The sequence below is a fragment of the Miscanthus floridulus genome, chromosome 7 (assembly GCF_019320115.1).
Source record: "Miscanthus floridulus cultivar M001 chromosome 7, ASM1932011v1, whole genome shotgun sequence".
Classification (NCBI taxonomy): Eukaryota; Viridiplantae; Streptophyta; class Magnoliopsida; order Poales; family Poaceae; genus Miscanthus; species Miscanthus floridulus.
Window position 1 is genome coordinate 33212698 of NC_089586.1, and position 18872 is coordinate 33231569.

The 18872-nt window shown below is 46.1% G+C and overlaps 2 protein-coding genes across 4 annotated transcripts; both read left to right on the forward strand.

Annotated features, from left to right (window-relative positions):
- Positions 1-580: 580 nt before the first annotated feature.
- On the forward strand, positions 581-3283 carry LOC136462999 (F-box/kelch-repeat protein At1g55270-like). Of its 2 annotated transcripts, none has more exons than XM_066462049.1 (2): positions 581-858; positions 1794-3283. In XM_066462049.1, exons 1-2 carry the CDS (start codon positions 751-753, stop codon positions 3054-3056), a joined length of 1371 nt encoding a protein of 456 aa, XP_066318146.1. In that variant the 5' UTR covers positions 581-750; the 3' UTR covers positions 3057-3283. The 2 variants fall into 2 exon arrangements, with proteins under 2 accessions (XP_066318146.1, XP_066318147.1); XM_066462050.1 differs by lacking the exon at positions 581-858 and adding an exon at positions 1038-1543.
- Positions 3284-5348: 2065 nt separating this feature from the next.
- Positions 5349-9042, forward strand: LOC136463000 (uncharacterized). Of its 2 annotated transcripts, XR_010760868.1 has the most exons (9): positions 5349-5599; positions 5726-5854; positions 6194-6309; positions 7633-7714; positions 7851-7910; positions 8007-8114; positions 8245-8290; positions 8441-8731; positions 8809-9042. XR_010760868.1 is itself a non-coding variant. In XM_066462051.1 (8 exons), the coding sequence occupies exons 1-8, from the start codon at positions 5504-5506 to the stop codon at positions 8656-8658; spliced, it is 855 nt and encodes a 284-aa protein (XP_066318148.1). In that variant the 5' UTR covers positions 5349-5503; the 3' UTR covers positions 8659-9040. The 2 variants fall into 2 exon arrangements, 1 of the variants encoding a protein (XP_066318148.1); XM_066462051.1 differs by having other exon boundaries at positions 8441-9040.
- Positions 9043-18872: the final 9830 nt, after the last annotated feature.

Genomic DNA, 18872 nt, shown 5'->3' on the forward strand with positions numbered 1-18872 from the left:
GTTATTTTCTCAATGGCTACAAGTTTATGTGTAATTCTTCAGATTTTTTTCATTTCTTTCTATGTTTCTTGAAGACCCTTTGTAAGACATGTACTCTGTTTTTAAAAATTCAATAAAAGCACAGTAGGGGGCACCCTCTCCTATTTCCCTCAAAAAAACTAAAGCTGTTAAGCATGCATACGTCGAGTTTGTGCTAAAAAATGTTAATTTCTGCTGATCTATTCAGAGCAGCTGCAAACAAAGAAACAAACAGGCAGGAGAAACAAAAGCAGTTTGTTACACTGCAAAATTTAGGAGTTCATCTTTCAGCATCAGGAGGAGAACAGCTAGCTGGTCAGGTGACAAGCACCCAAATGACCTGGAGGATAATCTTCAGGGCAAGGAGTGCACTGATCAGCTATGCTGACGTGACGAACAGGAGTGGTTGACTGAGAAGGAGACGAAATGCCAGCAACGGAAAGGGGCCTGTGGGCAGTGGTGGGCCTGGTGGCGCCCTGCCCTGAGTGCTCTGTGTGTGCCGCAGCTGCGGACCGGGTCCACTGGCAGGCACACAAGCCAGGCTTTAATGCGAGGTGCGGCCTCCATTTGGGGTCACCAGTCGCCAGTCGATACTTCTTTGTTCTTTCTCGTCTTCGTCCTCGCAATTGCAGAAGCAGAAAGGCAGCAGGGTGCTGGAAGGAGTTTCTGGTTGGGAGACTCCGGTTGAGGCTGCCATTTGCCAACGGAGAGGCTGGGGATAGCAATGGTGTGATGTCCGGTGGTGATCGGGTGGTTCTTGACTTCTTGCAGCTGCAGACAGCTTGTCGATTCGTTGGTTCAGGAGCAGACATGGACAGAAGGAACAGAGCAGCTTCGTTGGTGAGTCTCTCTTTCTTTCCCTCTCTCTGTCCCTCTCCTCCTCTGCTTCTGTTCATCTCATGGATTACATATATTCCTTGCTTATGTGCATACATGCCATCGTTGGATTGCTTTAGTCGAGCAGGTTTTTGGAAATCTCTGACGATGTTTCTGGGTTCTGGCCTGTAACGGTAAGCCTGTTGTTCTTATTCAGACAGACAATCAGTTCACCATACTGTATTTTCCCATCGATCGATCACTTTGAAGGTGTTTTGGTCGGTTGGACTTCATAGAATTATAATCTAATTCAGAATAAACACACGAGGAAAAAATGGCCAAGCAATCTTGTTCTGAACTCAGATGGAAGTCTGTTAGCGTCTGTCAGTATGAGCATCTAGATATTTTCTTACGGCGACTTTTCCATGTGAGAATTATTGACGTTCTTCTAGAAAAGATTATGCTTTTTTTAATGTAATCGCACATAATTCTGCGCAGAGTAGAACAAGTGAATTCAGTTTACAAATCATTTTCATTTGACCTGCGGAAAATTCATTGAGCTGCTTAGTTGCATGATAATACGGTCACCACTGCTTCCTCTAGAGAAAATGTATTGATGTGAACATATCATCAGCGCCGTTGCTAATGCCCTTCGATCCTTCATGGTGAAACTTGCATGGCGATGCCATCAAACTTGGTCCCCCAGAAGGTAGTTGTTCAACTACTTCTGTAGTAAGTAGTTGCTGCTTCATGACACCATTCAGTGTCTGTCTCATGCTCTTGTCTGATCACTCTAAAGTTTCATGAACCAATCACGTCTGTGGGAAAATAAGCACACTCAATTTAATTCCCAACAACACCAATTATGGTGCTTCTTCTTTTATTTATGATTTGGCCTACCTCTTGACAGTTTGTTGAACAACCTAACAATTTCTGTTTCTTGTGATGGCTCGCCGCAGGTTGACAGCTCTGCATGCTTTTGCCGGGTGGACAGATCATCCGCCGCCGCCGCGGCGAGGAGAATCCCGGTGTCCAAGGCGTGCGTGCAACCGAGCCTCAGGGCGTCCATCCACCCGCTGAAGCCGCGGCCGAGCACAGGCGCAGACCGGAGCAGCCGCGGAGGGCAGTGCCCGCTGCTCCCGGGCCTTCCGGACGACCTCGCCATTGCCTGTCTCATCCGGGTGCCCAGAGCTGACCACTGGAAGCTGAGGCTGGTGTGCCGGAAGTGGTGCCGCCTGCTCGCCGGTAACTACTTCTACGGCCTCCGCCGGCGGCTCGGGCTCGCGGAGCAGTGGCTGTACGCCGTGAAGCGCGACGGCAGGGACGGGCGCGTGTCGTGGGACGTGCTCGACCCGTCGCGCGGAGCGTGGCGCGCGCTGCCGCCCGTGCCGCGCGAGTACGCGGAGGCCGACGGGTTCGGCTGCGCCGTGCTCGGCGGCTGCCACTTGTACCTGCTCGGCGGCAGGGACCCACGCAGGGGCGGCGGCGCCATGCGCCGGGTGGTGTTCTACAGCGCACGGAGCAACCGGTGGCACCGCGCGCCGGACATGCTGCGCCGCCGGCAGTGCTTCGACGTGTGCGTCATGGGCAACCGCCTGTACGTCGCGGGCGGCGAGAGCGGCGGCGGCGGCGGCGGGGGAGGGCTCAGGTCTGCCGAGGTGTTCGACCCGGCCAAGAACCGGTGGTGCTTCGTGGCCGAGATGGCCGCGCCGATGGCGCCGTTCGTCAGCGCGGTGCACGGCGGGCGGTGGTACGTGAAGGGCATAGGCGCGCAGCAGCAGCAGGTGCTGAGCCAGGCGTACTCCCCGGAGGCCGACGCGTGGTCCGTCGTCCTCGACGGCATGGTCAACGGCTGGCGGAGCCCCAGCGCGTGCGTCGACGGCCGGCTCTACGCTGCCGACTGCAAGGACGGCTGCCGGTTGAGGGCCTACGACGAGGCCGCGGACGCGTGGACCACCTGCGTTGACAGCAAGCAGCACCGAGGGAGCTCCCAGGCGGCGGAGGCGGCCGCCATTGTCTCCCTCCACGGAAGGCTCTGCGTCGTCCGCAACGACATGAGCGTCTCGGCCGTCGACGTCGCGGCCGGGGCAGGAAACCAGCGGTGGCAGACCCTCGCCGGCAAAGCGCGTACCAAGAGCTTCGTCACGGGCCTGCTGTCCAACCTCGCTGGCCGCAGCCGCGCCAAGAACAACATCCTCCACTGCCAAGTTCTTGAGGCCTAGCTGACTTGCTGCTCCATGAGTTATTATGCTTCGAAGTTACTAGAATTAGAATCACACACTGAAAAAGTACATGAGGAAAAGTGAGAATTCTCCATGTTTGCTTAAGAGTACTAAAACGCGAGAATTACAGGCATCTGAAGGATGTGATCGTTGTACACAAGTTTATATGATATACAGTGTACAGATTGATACGATCACATTATACACTTTTTTTTTTTTGTTTTCTTATTTCCTTCAGTCGCTGTATCTTCAAGAGAAGACTTGACCTGGTAAGTGACCATAAAAACATGTGTTCCCGACCTGACAAGTTGTCCCAGGTCAACGTCCGGAATTAGGTGCAGCCATGGATCTTCTGGTCTCATTCTCATGCCCTCACATCTGAGAATAGGATCATCTTGTATTTTTCTTCTGATAAAATCAATACTCAAAATACCTTTCCTTGACGTTAGCAATGCAGTCCGTATCACTGTAGAGAGTGGAGCGGTTGGACGAGTCTTATCGTAGGACTAAGGACCATGGACAACAAATAGAAAATTCATGCAATCAACCACTCTGATATTGAAGAAGATTATGACAACAGAAAATCCGTATCCATATAAGATAACATAAGTATACTTCTTTTTAGCATATTATAACATAAGAAGCAAATTGCACCAACAATCCCCAAACTAGTTCAAAGGTGCAAAAGGATCTACAGTCTAGTGGTTACAAGAGGCTCAGTAGCACCTCAAGTTCTAGGCTAGACTCCCCATGGGAACAATTTTCTTAGGATATTTGTGCTGCACAAGGTCCAAATATTAATAATTATCATATGCCTGCATATGTGGCATGCCAACGTAGAAGGCTAACGCACATTTTTTGAAGGCTACACCAACTCTCCATGGCATGCCAATGTACCGTTTGGATTTGAAGGCTACATTGGCATATCAACTCTCCATGGCATGCCAATGTACCGTTTGGATCCACCCAGCTGACTATTAGTTGTGTTAGTTAGGAAAAAACAGTAATTGTTAGATAGGTGATAGGTAAGACATTACATGAGAATCCAATAGATCCTCAACTTTTAGTTGTATGGATCCAAAGAAGCCCTGACTCTATATTTTATCACAAAACGATGACTTTACAGGGATAGGTAAAGGTCGCCTCAACGATTGACGATCGGTTCGAGAAGATCTTTATTAACTCCAAGTCATTGTATAAGAGCATCTCCAATAGTTCCATGAAAACCACTGGTAAATCAATAAGCTTTCCAAGTAGCTAAAAAAGTTGGGAGTATATTTGTTGGGTTCCTCCAATCATTTTCAAAATCTCGCTCATAAAAGATAATCCCTCCATTTTAAACTATAAGACGTTTTGACTTTTCTAAATATATCAATTTTACTATGTATCTAGGCATGGTGTATATCTAAGTGCATAACAAAAATTACGTAACTTGAAAAGCCAAAACATCTTTTAATTTGGAATAGAGATAGATTAGGACATGACAAAACCAAATAAAATGTCTTTAAGCTTCTAAATTTTTTTGAGAAAAATCTTAGAGATAGATCAGGATACGACAAACCCAAATAAAAAATTTAAAGCTCTTAAAATTATTTACGAAAGCTTCTAAGAATAGATTTAGGTTTAGAAAAAAAATGGAAAAATATATAGAAAATTTGGAAAATTCTCAAGACATTTTATCAATATATAAATATGTTTTAGAAACTTTTCACAACAGCATTAAAATTAAATGTATGCAATGTTATTGTTGGTTCCAACTCACATTTTTGTTATGGAAAGTTTTGGAATGCCCTTAGACATCAATTAGAATGTTCAAGATTTTTTTAGATTTTCTAGATATTTTCATATGTCCCTAGAGTTAATTATAGTTTTTAAAAGCTTTTGGAGATATTTTTCACAAGCTCCAAATATTTTATTTGGGTCTTCTCAATATATCCCTATAATTTTCTCATATTTTTTAGAAACTTTCATTTTTCGTGGTTTAAAAATCTTATAAGGTATTTGCGAGAAATTTTTTAACTCAAAAAGATGAAATTGCCTTGAAACCACTTCTAACCCTAGAAGGGAGATAGTTTAAAGATTTTTGAAAGTTGAGAGGCAATATATACCAATTTTGGAGCTTGATGGGGAAAATCAAGGTCCGCATAACCGGTCCCGTGTCACGGTACAATTTCGGGTCTCGAGTAAGCTCAGCCCGGCCCGGCCCGGCCCGGCCCATGAATCCGGCGAGCGTGTAGCTTCGAAGTCTCACGCGGGGCCACCGGTCAGCGACTCAGGCTCTCGATGGCCTGAGCGGCCGCTCCCCCCACCGCTTCCACGCTCCCCTCGCCCGCAGCCGCTGGAAGAAGACGAATACGACGGTAGTGCGGGGTGGCGTCGCCGCCAAGAGCACCAGCTGTAGCCCGCGCCTAGGCCTCTGCGCCGCTCTCCTCGGCCAACACGCCGTCATGCTCGCGGCGTCAGCGCGGCGGCTGTCCGCCGCCGCCTCGTCTTCGTCTTCTTCCATGCGCGCCAGCCAGCTCGCCGCCGCACTGAACCCACAGGTTAGGGCGCGTCGAGTGGGCCGTGGGTGGATCTCATCTGATGATAGCCACGTTTTATACTGGTGGCGCTGGTGACGAGCAGAAATGATGACGCGGTTTATTTCGTATTTTGGTGTCTGGTTGCAGAGATGGATGCACGACAGGAACAAGAAGGCGATGGAGCTGGTGGCCAAGGGATGGAGTGCGCTCCAGGAGGTCGACCGCGTCATCGACTACGCCGACCGCAACGACAAGCGCCTCATCCCGCTTCTAAGGGTACGGCTTAGGGTTTATCTTCCTTTCTGCCCCCATTTCTCCACAATAAGATGAGGGAGCACCTAATCCACTAAAAAAGGTTCATTGATTGTAGCCTAGTAGGTGAAATTTGTGATATCTCCAGCATTGGCAGAGAACTTGGGGTAACGAGTTCACTAGTATTCCCTGAATTAATCAGCTGGAGTTGTGGAATGGAGATATTCCACCAGATGATTACACTGACCTTGTTCTTTAACCCGCTTTAACCTTCTAAGTGTACCTCTCATGGCCACCTGATTGACACTGTTTTTTTAAACTAATGTCTTAATATCTCGTTTTACAAAACTTTCATGTCTAAAGGGCGCTAAGGAAAACTTTGAGCTGGCTTTGGAGATTGACAATGATAATACACATGCGAGGTATTGGCTGGGCAAAATGCATTTCAAGTATCATGTTCCTGGAGCTTGTAAGGCAGTGTGAGTAACTTTACTTCTTGTAATTCTAATGTAGTGCTGATTTTTTGTCATATAAATTATGTTGCTGCTATGTTCTGTTTTATTGCTTCCAGGAACATGGAAATGCACGAAAATAGTTTCATCAATGCTTTTGTTGTTTTGACAAGTCTTTTACATATTTCTTTTAAGTTGATTGAGTCCTAAACCAATGATGAGTGCATGGTAGAACAATTATCAGTGTTATGGTTTCAGAAACTCGATATTGATTATGCATCCTACATTAGCAGGCATGCTGCTCATCATATGTTTTCTGCCATATGATACCACTATGTATCATTTTCTAGGGTTGTGAATTAGCTAGCAGAGTTGGCAACTGATTCATATGTGCCTAATATCTATCAGAGTTACTAAATCCGTTCCAAATTATAAGATGTTTTAGCTTTTCTAGATACATTGTATTGTTTTTACTATGTATCTAGACATAGTGTATATCTATATGCATAGCAAATGCAACGTATCTCGAAAAGCCAAAACATCTTATAATTTGGGACGGAGGGAGTAGTTAACAAGACTTTCGTAAGTCTATTTCAAAATTTAACAGTGTTATAATTAGTTAAATTCTTTTTTAGGCCTCGCAATTTGTTTAAGCCATGCATTCACATACTGATTTTGTTATCGATATAGCTAGTATGCTGAGCAGCACATGTTTTATGCTAGACAACTATTTGTGTCCTCCTATTTCCATCCAAAAAGTGTCACTGCAATTGAAAGTTTAGTGTATAGAAGTGCCGAGTTTTGTACTGTGATGCAACTATGCCTAAGGATCTTGATCAATGGTTACAAGCTATAGGGTAGCATTAGAGAAATAGTAAGTGGTTGAAATCTCATCAGTAACCCACAAGCTGTGAGAAGCCTCAATAGTAATCCGCAATCACCATTCACTAATCACTATTGTGTAGTCTGTTTGAAGTGGTTGAGATTTGGCTGTTGTAGGTTGCTGCGAACAACATATTTATGTTGAGCACGCAAGAATAGTATTATGCACCATTTAGTTGCTTCAAATTTGCTACCTCAACATTCAATTGAATTACATTGGGAGACAAGTGCCTTGGGATTAGCAACTCGACATAAAAACAAATTGCAAGAGATGGGGCTGAAGTTGGACCATCTTAAAATCTGCTCACACGATTAGGCCACAAAATACAATAGGAAGTAAAATCGACCTTGCCTATGGCTGTCTTCTTTTTGGAACATTTGTTTTTGTTGCTGCCATCTCATGATACATGATGTGGACTCAATTGAATTCCATGTGAATTAAAATCTGCTCCCTTTTCATGTGTGCAGTGGTGCTGCTTTGTTGGTTGAAGCTGCAAATATGGGTGATCCAGATGCACAGTATGAACTTGGATGTCGACTAAGAATTGAGGTTTTCACAGTTCATACCCCCTGTCCCTTCCGCTCATTGGGTTCAATCACCTAGTTTTTTGTTAGGCAATGGCCATTTGATATTCATGGAATTTGTGTTCATTTTAATGGATGTTTTTTCTCTGTTGCTCTTGTAGAATGACTATGTTCAGTCAGATCAACAGGCTTTCCATTACATTGAGCAAGCTGTTGATCAGGTATGCAGTATGCTGCTTACCTGAATGCTGATCCTGTGCTTTCTGACATGCCATTTGTCAGGACTATTTTATTTTGACCTGAGTCCTTGATTGCAGCTGCACCCTGGCGCTTTATATCTTCTCGGTGCTGTATATCTAACTGGGGACTGTGTTAAGAGAGATATAGCTTCCGCGTTGTGGTGTTTTCATAGAGCTTCAGAAAAGGTGTCAATTTTTTCCAACAAAACTAAATAATTGATAGTATGATATGAATTACATGCTCAAAGTTCAGTTTCTCGTATACATAACTTGATTGTGGTTTGTGTTCTGAGACTTGAACTCTGACCATCACCAGGGACATGCTGGTGCTGCTGTCGCATATGGATCCTTGCTTCTTAAAGGTTTGTGAGATAACTATAGAGTCTGGGTAACTTAGTTACCATTATTGTATCATTGATTGTGGAATATTGGTTATTTTTGGCATTCTAAAGCATGTAACATCTTATTACAAATTAATTATTCGTTCCACCTAACATTGCAATTGTTTTCAGGTGTTGAAATACCTGAAGTGATTACGAGATTCAACTCAGGCAAGAGTCCATCAACTGGGAAAATGAGGAAAAGGAACCTGCAGCAGGATCCAATAAAGCTAGCTAAAGAACAGTTTCAAATTGCAGCTGAGGCAGGCTGTGATCTCGGTTTGCGGTGGTTGAAGAGGCTTGAAGATTATGAAAACCAAGAAGAAAAGCTAAAGCAGATCCAGCATTGACATCCACTGAAAGAATCTCATTGCATTTTTCGCATCCAAGTATAGTATATGGCAGCACGGTTGTTGCACACAGGTATTACCAATAAATTTTTTCCCCGTCTTTCACTATGTAGGAGGCCGTTTGATTCTAGGATGTTCCTGAAATTGCAGGGAACTCATACTGAAATTTTTATCTTTAGGCTAACTGGTTGGACTGTAGGTGCTTGAATGTTCGCTTTTTGTGATGTATTAGCGTGGAAATTACTGGAAACTAAGATTGCGAAAATTCTTCAGTTGTTTTCTCCCCTGTAATAATTTCCTGTCCTAATCTGTATGTCGATGGCACTTTTTTTTTAAGCTGTATATTCATGAGGTGCCCTTTCAAGTGGATACATTTGGAAAACGAAAATGTTTGCGCATTATGACAATCTTCGAGTGGCAATTGCTCGTTCTCATCTGCCCCAAAAGAATGTCATTCTAGCTTCAAACCACCTGATATTTGACTAAGTTTATTAAAAAAAAAGGAATGATATTTATAATATTAACTAAGTGTTATTACATTCATCATGAAATATATTTTCATAGTATAGGTTTTGGAATTACATTTTTGGTGATTGAGGGAGTGTGAATAGTGGCTTTGACGCTAAAAAAATGCTACTCAATCAAGCGGGTGGTAAATTGTTACTTCAGATACAACTATCTCCAAGAGTGTTCATATTTAACTTCCTATTGTAAAAAAAAGGTTTATACCAAAAGAAACTCCAACAATAATCTTATTCTTATCCAACGCCCCAAATTTAGTGGCACCCTAAATTATCCTCCTTCCATCTCAAATGTGTTTTCCTGCCCACGGGGAAAAAAAAAAGGTTGGCGACCGGGTGGATTTCATGATTTTGTGTTTATGGTGAAAAAAAATAATGCTCATGAACAAGAACAACTATGACTATGTATGCTATCATGTGTCACTGCAACTTGATGCGACTACGTGGTAGTGCAATACAATAGTGTGGTACTCAACTGTGGAAGAAATATTCAAAGAATACACGGTTGGAACTTGTCACAAAAAAAAAGAATACACGGTTGGTGAATCGGACAAGCTAGCGCCCGAATGTTCGACCCTAGGCCCCGTCCGGACGCTGCTCCCCGCGCCCTACGCCTGCTATGTGTCGCACGCCCCGCTCATTCGGGTTCTGCGCCACTCGAACGACTCGTGCCCCACTCAGGTCGCTCGCCCCCCACGCCGCCCGCTGCTCCCCACGCCCCGTGCCTGCTCCATGCCGCACGCCCCACTCGCTCGGGTTCTGCGCCACTCGAACGACTTGTGCCCCACCCACGCCGCGCGCCCCACGCAGGCCTACTACACCCGAGGCGAGGAGAGAGATGCAACACCCGATCTACTTTTGAAACATCCAAATGAAACATTTGCAACATGCGTTCAAAACAGTTGAAACACTTGCATCATACGTCTGAAACACTTGTAAAAACACATGAAAACGCTTGAAAGTAATTGCAAAATATATGCAACATCTAGATAAAGCACATGCATCACATGTGTGAAACACATGCAACATCCAAATAAACACACTTGCAACATGTCTAAAAAACAGACGTTTGCAACATAAGTGTACAACCATTGCAACATATGCAACATCCACATGAAATACTTGCAACATACCTCTGAAATAACTGAAACACTTGAAACATACGCTTGCAATATGAAGCGTGACACTATAGTGGGCGGTGACCACTTTGTCAAGCAAGCCTCGAGGCAGCCGAGCAGGAGGTAGGGGCAAATGAGGGCTGGGGTGCGGTCACGGAGGAGAGCATGAAGTCCTTCACATGCCCTGCCTACCAAAGCGGTGCGTCCCGGATCCTGGACCAAGTGCCGGCGCTGGTGCAATGGCGGGGCCCGGCGCCATGGCGTCCCACACGGGAAGCACCGGCGGGGGCACCCAGCAGTGCGCGTGGGTCCAGGGACAGGGCCGGGCTTCCTTGGGAGGTGGTGTGTGCGCCGTTCACCTCGGGGGCACCCGTCGGGAGCGCCACAGAGATCGACGCTAGGCTGCGGCGGTGGTTGAAGGCCTCGTGCACGGAGCGTGGGGCTAGGAGGCGGTCGACGCCGTGGACTCGGGGAAAGTGGGATTCGACCGGATCTGGTAAAAGAGCCAGCTTGCAGAGTGGGATATTTTTTTACCTAAGTATCTAATGGAAGTATACAATACATGGACACTGTGAGACCCCGTTGCGTCTGGCGTCTGGATGCGGGACATACGCCCGCGGTGGAGTATCGTTGGCGAATTGAGGTTTGGATGAGAAAAGATTGGAGCTCGGTTTGCCTTTACCACGGTAATTCCGTAAATGATAACTGTGAAAGCATATCCTTCTATCCACGGTAATTACCAACCCATGCTGACCCTATATTTGACTCGAGAGCGGAGACAAGAGAGTGATCCAGTGCGTGGTAGTTTTCCGCGGAGAAAGAATGCATGAAGCCTGTTCGCTTGCTCGTAAACGATCGTAAATTTTTAGCCAGCAACAATATTTTTCTCTCACACTAAATCAGTCAGCCGTAAATAATCCACGATCGTTTACGGCCTCCCGAACACGCCGATGATCATCAGCCACGGACGACGAGGTGCGTGCGGCCTGACGCGGACCCTATACCATGCGTCGTCGTACGAGAGCTTTTGATCGATGCGGCCGGCAAAGCACGACCGGACAGCGACCCCGTACCGAACCATTGAATTTAAACAACGGCAACGGCCGATTTATTAGGAACGACAATCCAGTGTTGCACTTTGTGCAATTTTAATGACAAACTACTTTTAATTGATGGAGATTTTAATGTTACTGGTAGGCCATTTGAAAAAAAAAGTAAAGATAAATATAATGATAGGTAACTTTTTTCTTTTTAATGCTTGTATTGAAGAAGAGCTCTATTATAAATAAAAAAAAAACCGATCTGCGGTGGCTAGACAACCCCGATGTTCCTCCGGCTTAAGAAGAAGATCTTTATTAGCTATCCTGCGGTTGAAGGCACAAATAAAGACCCTCAGGACTCGTTGTATTGAAGAGCTCTATCATTTAAAAAAAAATCGATCCACAGTGGCCTCGTGTTCCTCTAGCTTAAGAAGATCTTTATTAGCTGTCCTGCGGCCGAAGGCATACATAAAGACCCTCGGAACTCGAAGGCTGACCACCAAGGAGAAGTACTCAGCCAGCACGGCCGTTCTCGGAAGAGCTCTATTATGGTCACAATGATTACCAAAGCTCAGAAGGTAAGCATGGCAGGCCATCAAATTCAATTGCCTCCCATGTCAACTATTCCTAAAAGTAAACAGATATTTTTTTTTGCCAAGGAACATAAAAGAAGTATCTTGTACGACCAACTGCAGAGAACAGAAGGCCTTGCACCTCAGGAACTTAGTCCTCTACTTAGTTTAGAGCCCTAAGGGTATTTGGATAGAAAAATCACTAAGAATCTCTCTGTGCATATAATAAAAAAAATAGGACGCGTCAGTGTACTAAAGTACAAAAAAAAAACAAAGAGACAGGAACACATATTTATTTATATTAAATGAAAATACAAATACAGGTTCATGATGTATTTGCTCTCCACAAGTAGCATGTATGTGGTGCTGGTGTAGATGTAGGTAGTGTCGATTAGGGATGAAAACGGTCGGAAAACCTCTCAACCGTTTTTTACTTCTACATTTGAATACGAAAACGAAAACGAAAGCGGTAAAGCCGGACACGAAAACGAACACGAACTTACGGAATATCAAAAATTATAAAAACGAACTAATTCGAGCGGAATTATGTCGAACACGGTCGCTATACGAAAAATCAATACGGAATATTGACCTGTAGGACCAAGTGCATAACAATTAACAAGTACATAATAATTAACAAGTCCTACAACTTTCTTAAAAAGTATCTCCATTCGACACGACGTAATGAAGATATGATTTTTTTAAGGCAACAAGTGCCTGTACGCGATTAATATATTGCTGACTTTTTTATTTTTTTTGAACATCTTCAAGACATCAAATGAAAAAACTAAGAACTAGAAAGTTGTAGATCTCGTTGAGAGTTACAATTTTTATATAAAAATCATCTTTATCCGAGTTCGTATGAAAAAGATATAATTTTTCTAAGGCTAGACTTGTAGTGGGCCAAATTTAGTTTAAGCCGAATTTCGAATTCGAGATATTCCGAATTAAAAGTAGAAAACGGTCGAAAAAATGTCTAAACCGTTTTTGTTCCGATTTTGAATTTGGTGTTCCGAATTTTGAACCGATTTTGAATTTGTCCGAAAATACGAATTCGATCGAATTAAATATAGAAAATGATACAGTCCGGTACGAGATATTTCCGTACCGTTTTCATCCTTAGCGTTGATAATGATCCATGCATGGTCTTCTCGGTCGGCCGGTACAACATAGCTGCAACATCAGCTATGCCTGTCTACATCGTTCACCTCGTCGGTATCGAACGACGTAGTGGTGGTTGTAGTAGTAGAACATGCATAAAGACAATGTAGCTAGACCGTCTCGGACGTCCTCGGCAGCATCGGTGAGGTAGAACTTGTTGAAGAAGCCCTGCCAACCCATGAATCGGTGTAGCGCGGCTAGACTGTCAGCTTCACCTGCCTAGAACGTCAGCTGCCCACCCGCGTCGTCGGTGTTGGCCGGTACGTAGGCCGGTACGCAAGGGCGAAGCTAAATGAAAAGGTAAAGGCTCGTGACATCGACCCTCTAAAAATACACAGGGACGAAGCTAAATAAAAAGTCTGAGGGCTCGAGACTTCGATTCTCAAAAAATACACGAGGGTGAAGATAAATGAAAAGCCTAAGGACTCAAGACTTCGACCCTTAAAAACACTTGAGAGCGACGCAAAATGAAAAGACTAAGAGCTCAAGACTTCGACCCTCCAAAAATACACGAGGGCGAAGCTAAATGAAAAGTCTAAGGGCTCAAGACTTCAACCCTAAAAAATGCCACTAGTACAACAGAGCTCACTACTGGTGGTTCCAAAACTATTTCTACAGGTGTCTATCAGTACCGCCAGTGGCAAAGGCCAGTGAAAATCACGAACTTCACAGGCGTCTTCTAGAGAACCGCCACTTCAAATGATTTACACTGGCGAAACCGCCACTACAAATGATTTTCAAAAATTACAAATTGAGCTCAAAAAATAGCAAAAAAAAATAATCCGAGGAGGCCCCCACTAGTCAGCCACCTGGCTGCTCCGTCGAATTCACAAGTCACGGCATTTTTCGCGCACTTCGTGGCCAGCAGGATTAAAACCCGCGACTTCCCCCTCGCGCGATACTCCTCTATCCACTGCACCTCACACTCACTTGTATCTATAATGGATTTTCTTTCTCCTCATATTATCCTCAACCGAGTTTAAATTGATTTTTTGAGATCCTAAACGAATTCAAATTAAAAAGTTATCAACTATAAAGTTGCATAACTTTTCAACATCTACAACTTTCATTTTGGTTGTTTCTCCATCTGAGGTCGTTTGAAAAATTCAAATTTCTAATTTGAGAAATTTAAACGTAGTTTTCCTTGACAAGATGACTTTAAATGAAAAAGTTGTCAACTATAAATTTGCATAACTTTTTGAGTTCTACAACTTTTGTTTTAGTTGTTTCTCTGTCCGAGGTCGTTTAAAAATTTTAAAATTTGAATTTTAAAAAATAAGAACTTCAAACAAGAATTTAAAACAGCAAATGATTTTGGCTGCAAAAGTCATCAACAACAAAGTTGTAGAACTCATCAAGGTCGACAACTTTTATTTTGGTTATTTCTTCATCCAACAAAGTGATAGTTTATATTGTTCACAAATTCATAAATCTCTCACATAGTTTATGAAACCATATAAGAGATATGTCATTTGTGAACAATGTTTACTACCACTTTGTCGGATAAAGAAATAACCAAAATAAAAGTTGTAGATCTTGATGAGTTCTACAACTTTTATGTTCATGACTTCTTCAACTGAAATCATTTGATGTTTCAAAATATTGTTGTCATTTTTTAAACTCAAATATTGAAATGTTCATGAGAAAAGATGACCAAAATATTAGATGTAAGAACATAATAAATTGATGGAGCATGTGTCGGGTTCATAAACCCAGGGTCCCTCGTGGACCAGCTTCCCAACAAAGGCTCAGCCCAGCGGACAACGTTGCAAACAAACGTGCAAACTCATGGGCCGGCCCAAGTACCTGAATGATAGGCCAAAAGGGCGATCCAATCACCGACCGGAAGGCCTAGCCAAGAAGGAACGATGCCCGCTTCCGACTCCGGCCCGCCTCTCCGACCGGAGCACTCGCTTCGGTCTCCAGCCCGCCTCCGGGCGGCCTCTCCGACCGGAAGACTTGGCCTAACACCACTTTCGACTTCAACCCGCATCTCCGACCAGGGGTACGCCGAACCCCTGCTCACTGCTCTTCTTCGACCGGCGTGATCAGAGCCGACTGGGACCCACCGACCGGGGACGCCCGCTCGGTAAGGACCAGGAAACAGACTGAGAAAGTAAGGCAGAGCGCACAAGTCAAACCGCCATACAGGGGACCGTACCCTGTACACTTGCAGAAACAGTACTCTACAACCTCCCTAGCACGATAGAACCCAAACAGTGTTTTAGGCATCGATATTTTCCCCTACAGTATTGTGGGCGCCATTATCTCCCATACGGTAAGGCTCCCCCCCATAGGCCTCTGGGCATTGACAGTGTTGTGGGCGCCGACATTTACTGTATCGGGCGAACATGGTAAAACTCCTCACATGCCTCTGGACATCAATAGTATAGCAGGTACCAACATCTTCCATACCTGAAGAAGATGACGCAATCTCCCGCATGCATCTGACACTCAATAGTATTGTGGGCGCCTAGCATCGTCTTGTACCCACCGGCGTGGGTAGCAAGACTTAGCAGTGAACGTACTCCCTCCCTCTCACTTGTAAGGCCATCCCCTTCATCTATAAAAGGGGATGTGCTCTCTCCCAATAGATAGGTTGATTCATTCAAGTCGATTCAGATTCATTAGATCGATCAAGTTCACTAGCACACAACCACAAAACCGCCAGGTTCGAACCACGAGCACACGCTCGAACACTTAGTTCATAGCGGAGCTCTCGTCGCTCTCGGCCCTTTCGACCGGAGTCCGACCGGACCTCTTGTACCCCCATCTTTCTCTTTCTTGTTTGTAACCCCACTACAAACTTCAAGCACCTAGGCTCAGGAATAAAGTCACCAGCTGACTCAAACTGGATGTAGGGCACGTTGCCTAAACCAGTATAAACCCTATGTCATTGAGTGCTAGGCCACCTCCGATCACAATGTATGGCAAAACTACAAATATTTATGTGTTGGTCACTTTCAGCACCGACAGTTGGCACCGTCCGTGGGGAAGACATTGTATGTTCAACACTTTTTGGTCATCGGATGGCCCATTTTTCCACCACCCTCACCGTGGCGGCCTCAAGCGGTACAACTTGCTTTAGCTCACTGGAGTTTCCCACACTCCCACCTGTTGGGATGTGGGTTTCACCCATCTTCGAGCCATCCCAGGCCTTCCTCTTTAGAAGCCTAGACTCCGTCGCTGACCGGCTCGGTGTACTACACCTCCACGAGGAGGCACTCATTTTAGCGCTTGTCGGAGGAACGCCCTCCATCGGCTCCAGGACGCATGACGACTTCAACAACAAGGCATCTATGCTTCATTCTGAGCAAACTCTCTGCTCAAACCCCGCTGTGAGTAATGTGCATACTATTATTTACTTGCTATTTACTGTCTTCCGTCAATTATTTGGAGGGACCACGTTGTCCGTACCGCAACCACCTCATGACTGGTTCCCCTATGACCTCGTGTCCTCCATGGATGCGTATGCCCAGGGGCTTTGAAAAATGCTGACGTCACCCCCTTTCACATCCGAATTCGTGGGGATGGCGAGCTATGCTCCCACCTATTTCTACAAACTTCTAGATGACAAGGTTGAGAGCGATGGATCCAGCATCAGCGATGTGGCGCCTGGCCACCAACTGTCCTAGGAGTGTGCGGCGATGAGGGCAGGCGATGTGGGTCCCAGCCAAACCATTGAGGGGAGCAGTGAAACACGCCCCAAGCATGGTCCCCGACCAGATGATCGGAGTCCTAGCCCTGAGGGCCTGGGACCATGGGCCTTTGACCGACGTATCCAGAGAGCGTCGTTCCCATAGCGCTTCCAACCGCCCACCAACATCACTAAGTACACCAGGGAGACAAACCCTAGTATTTGGCTCAAAGATTTATGGCTCGCCTACCGAGCTAGAGGGGTGGATGATGACTATTTTATTATTCAGTATCTCTCCATCTATGTGAGGGAACATGTTCGGGCAAGGCTTGAATTCCTCCCGCACAACAGCATCCGCGACTAGGTGGACCTCAAGAGGGTCTTTGTCAGAAATTTATAGGGGACATGTGTCCACCCTAGAAACTCCTAGGACCTCAAGAGCTGCCAGCAGGAGCCCAATGAATCCCTATGGGATTATATTCATAGGTTCTCCTAATGATGCAACTCCCTCCCTGATGTTGTCGACGTCGACATCATCAGCACATTCCTCTCTAGGATGACCTATGAGTCCCTGATCCACAAGCTTGGCTGCCTAAAGCCCCATACCACCCGCGACCTGCTCGATGTCGCCACTAACCATGCCTCCAGCGAGGAGGCAGTCGGAGCGGTCTTCAACAGAGGCCGGGACAAAGGCAAGGCCAAGCGCACAGACCAAGACAAGGACCCCTCCACACAGAGGGGCAAGAAGAACAAAAAGGATCAGCACCGATCGGACAACATCACATTGGTCGCCGTGGCTGATCAGACGGGCAAGCAGCCCTAGCAGGGGCTACCTGACCACTTCAACAAGCTCATGGATAGCCCATGCACCAACCACGCCTACCCCATCAAACACCTCTACAAGGACCAGGAGCTCCTCAAACGTTTCCTCCGATAGGCCAGCGGGCCAAAAGAGGGGGATGGCAAAGAGGCAGCAGCCAAGAACGGAGGCATGGTGGGCAAGGACGGAGGCAGTTTCCTCGACCCTAAGGAATGCATCATGATCTTGGGTAGATCCGATGCCATCTGGACCAAACGCCAGCACAAGGTGCGCTATAGGGAGGCATGTGCCGCCGAGACAGCCGTCCCCTCCTTCCTCAGCTGGTCAGAATCTCCGATCACCTTCGATCAGAGGGACCATCCCTCCCATGTCATGAGACTGGGATGTTACCCGCTCATCATCGACCCCATCGTCCGCAAGAAGCACCTCACCAAGGTGCTGATGGACGGAGGTAGCAGCCTCAACATCCTCTACGTCGACACCCTCGACGCCATGTGCACCCCCTAGTCGAAACTCCACCTGGTGGGCCCTCCCTTCCATGGGGTGATCCCGGGAGTGTAGGCATACCTGCTCAGGCAGATCGACCTGCCCATCATGTTTGGCAACCGAGCCAACTGCCGCTCGGAGGTCCTCACCTTCGAAGTGGTGGACTTTCTAGGGTCCTACCACACCATCTTGGGGGGCCATGCTATGCCAAATTCATGGCAATTCCCAACTACACCTAGCTCAAACTGAAGATGCTAGGACCAAACGGTGTCATCACTATGAGCAGTGCCTTCTCGCATGCCTTCACGTGTGACCATGAGCATTTTGAGCTCACCACCGCAATCATCAACTCGTCTGAGCTCTCGTGGCTCAGGGAGTTGTCGACCCCGGTAGTCCTAGACTACAACAAACCAACCTCCTCAACTTTTGCCCGCTCGAGGAAACCAAGGTGGTAGGAATCAACCCCACCGACCCAACCAAGATGGTGCAGATCAGGACCTAGCTCCCGGCCAAATAGGAATACAAGCTCATTGACTTCCTACGCGCCAATCATGATGTCTTCGCATGGCAGCCTTTTGACATGTTGGGCATACCGCGGGAGGTCACCGAGCATGCACTGCACCTCATCCTAGGCTCGAAGCCCACCAAGCAGTGCCTACGTCGCTTCGATGATGAGAGGCGTAGGGCCATAGGTGAAGAGATCGCCAAACTCCTGGCAGCCGAGTTCATCATTAAGGTATTACACTATGATTGGCTTGCCAATCCTGTTCTTGTTAAAAAGAAGACCGAGAAGTGGAGAATGTGCATTGATTATACTAGCCTCAACAAAGCATGTCCAAAGGATCACTTCCCTTTGCCG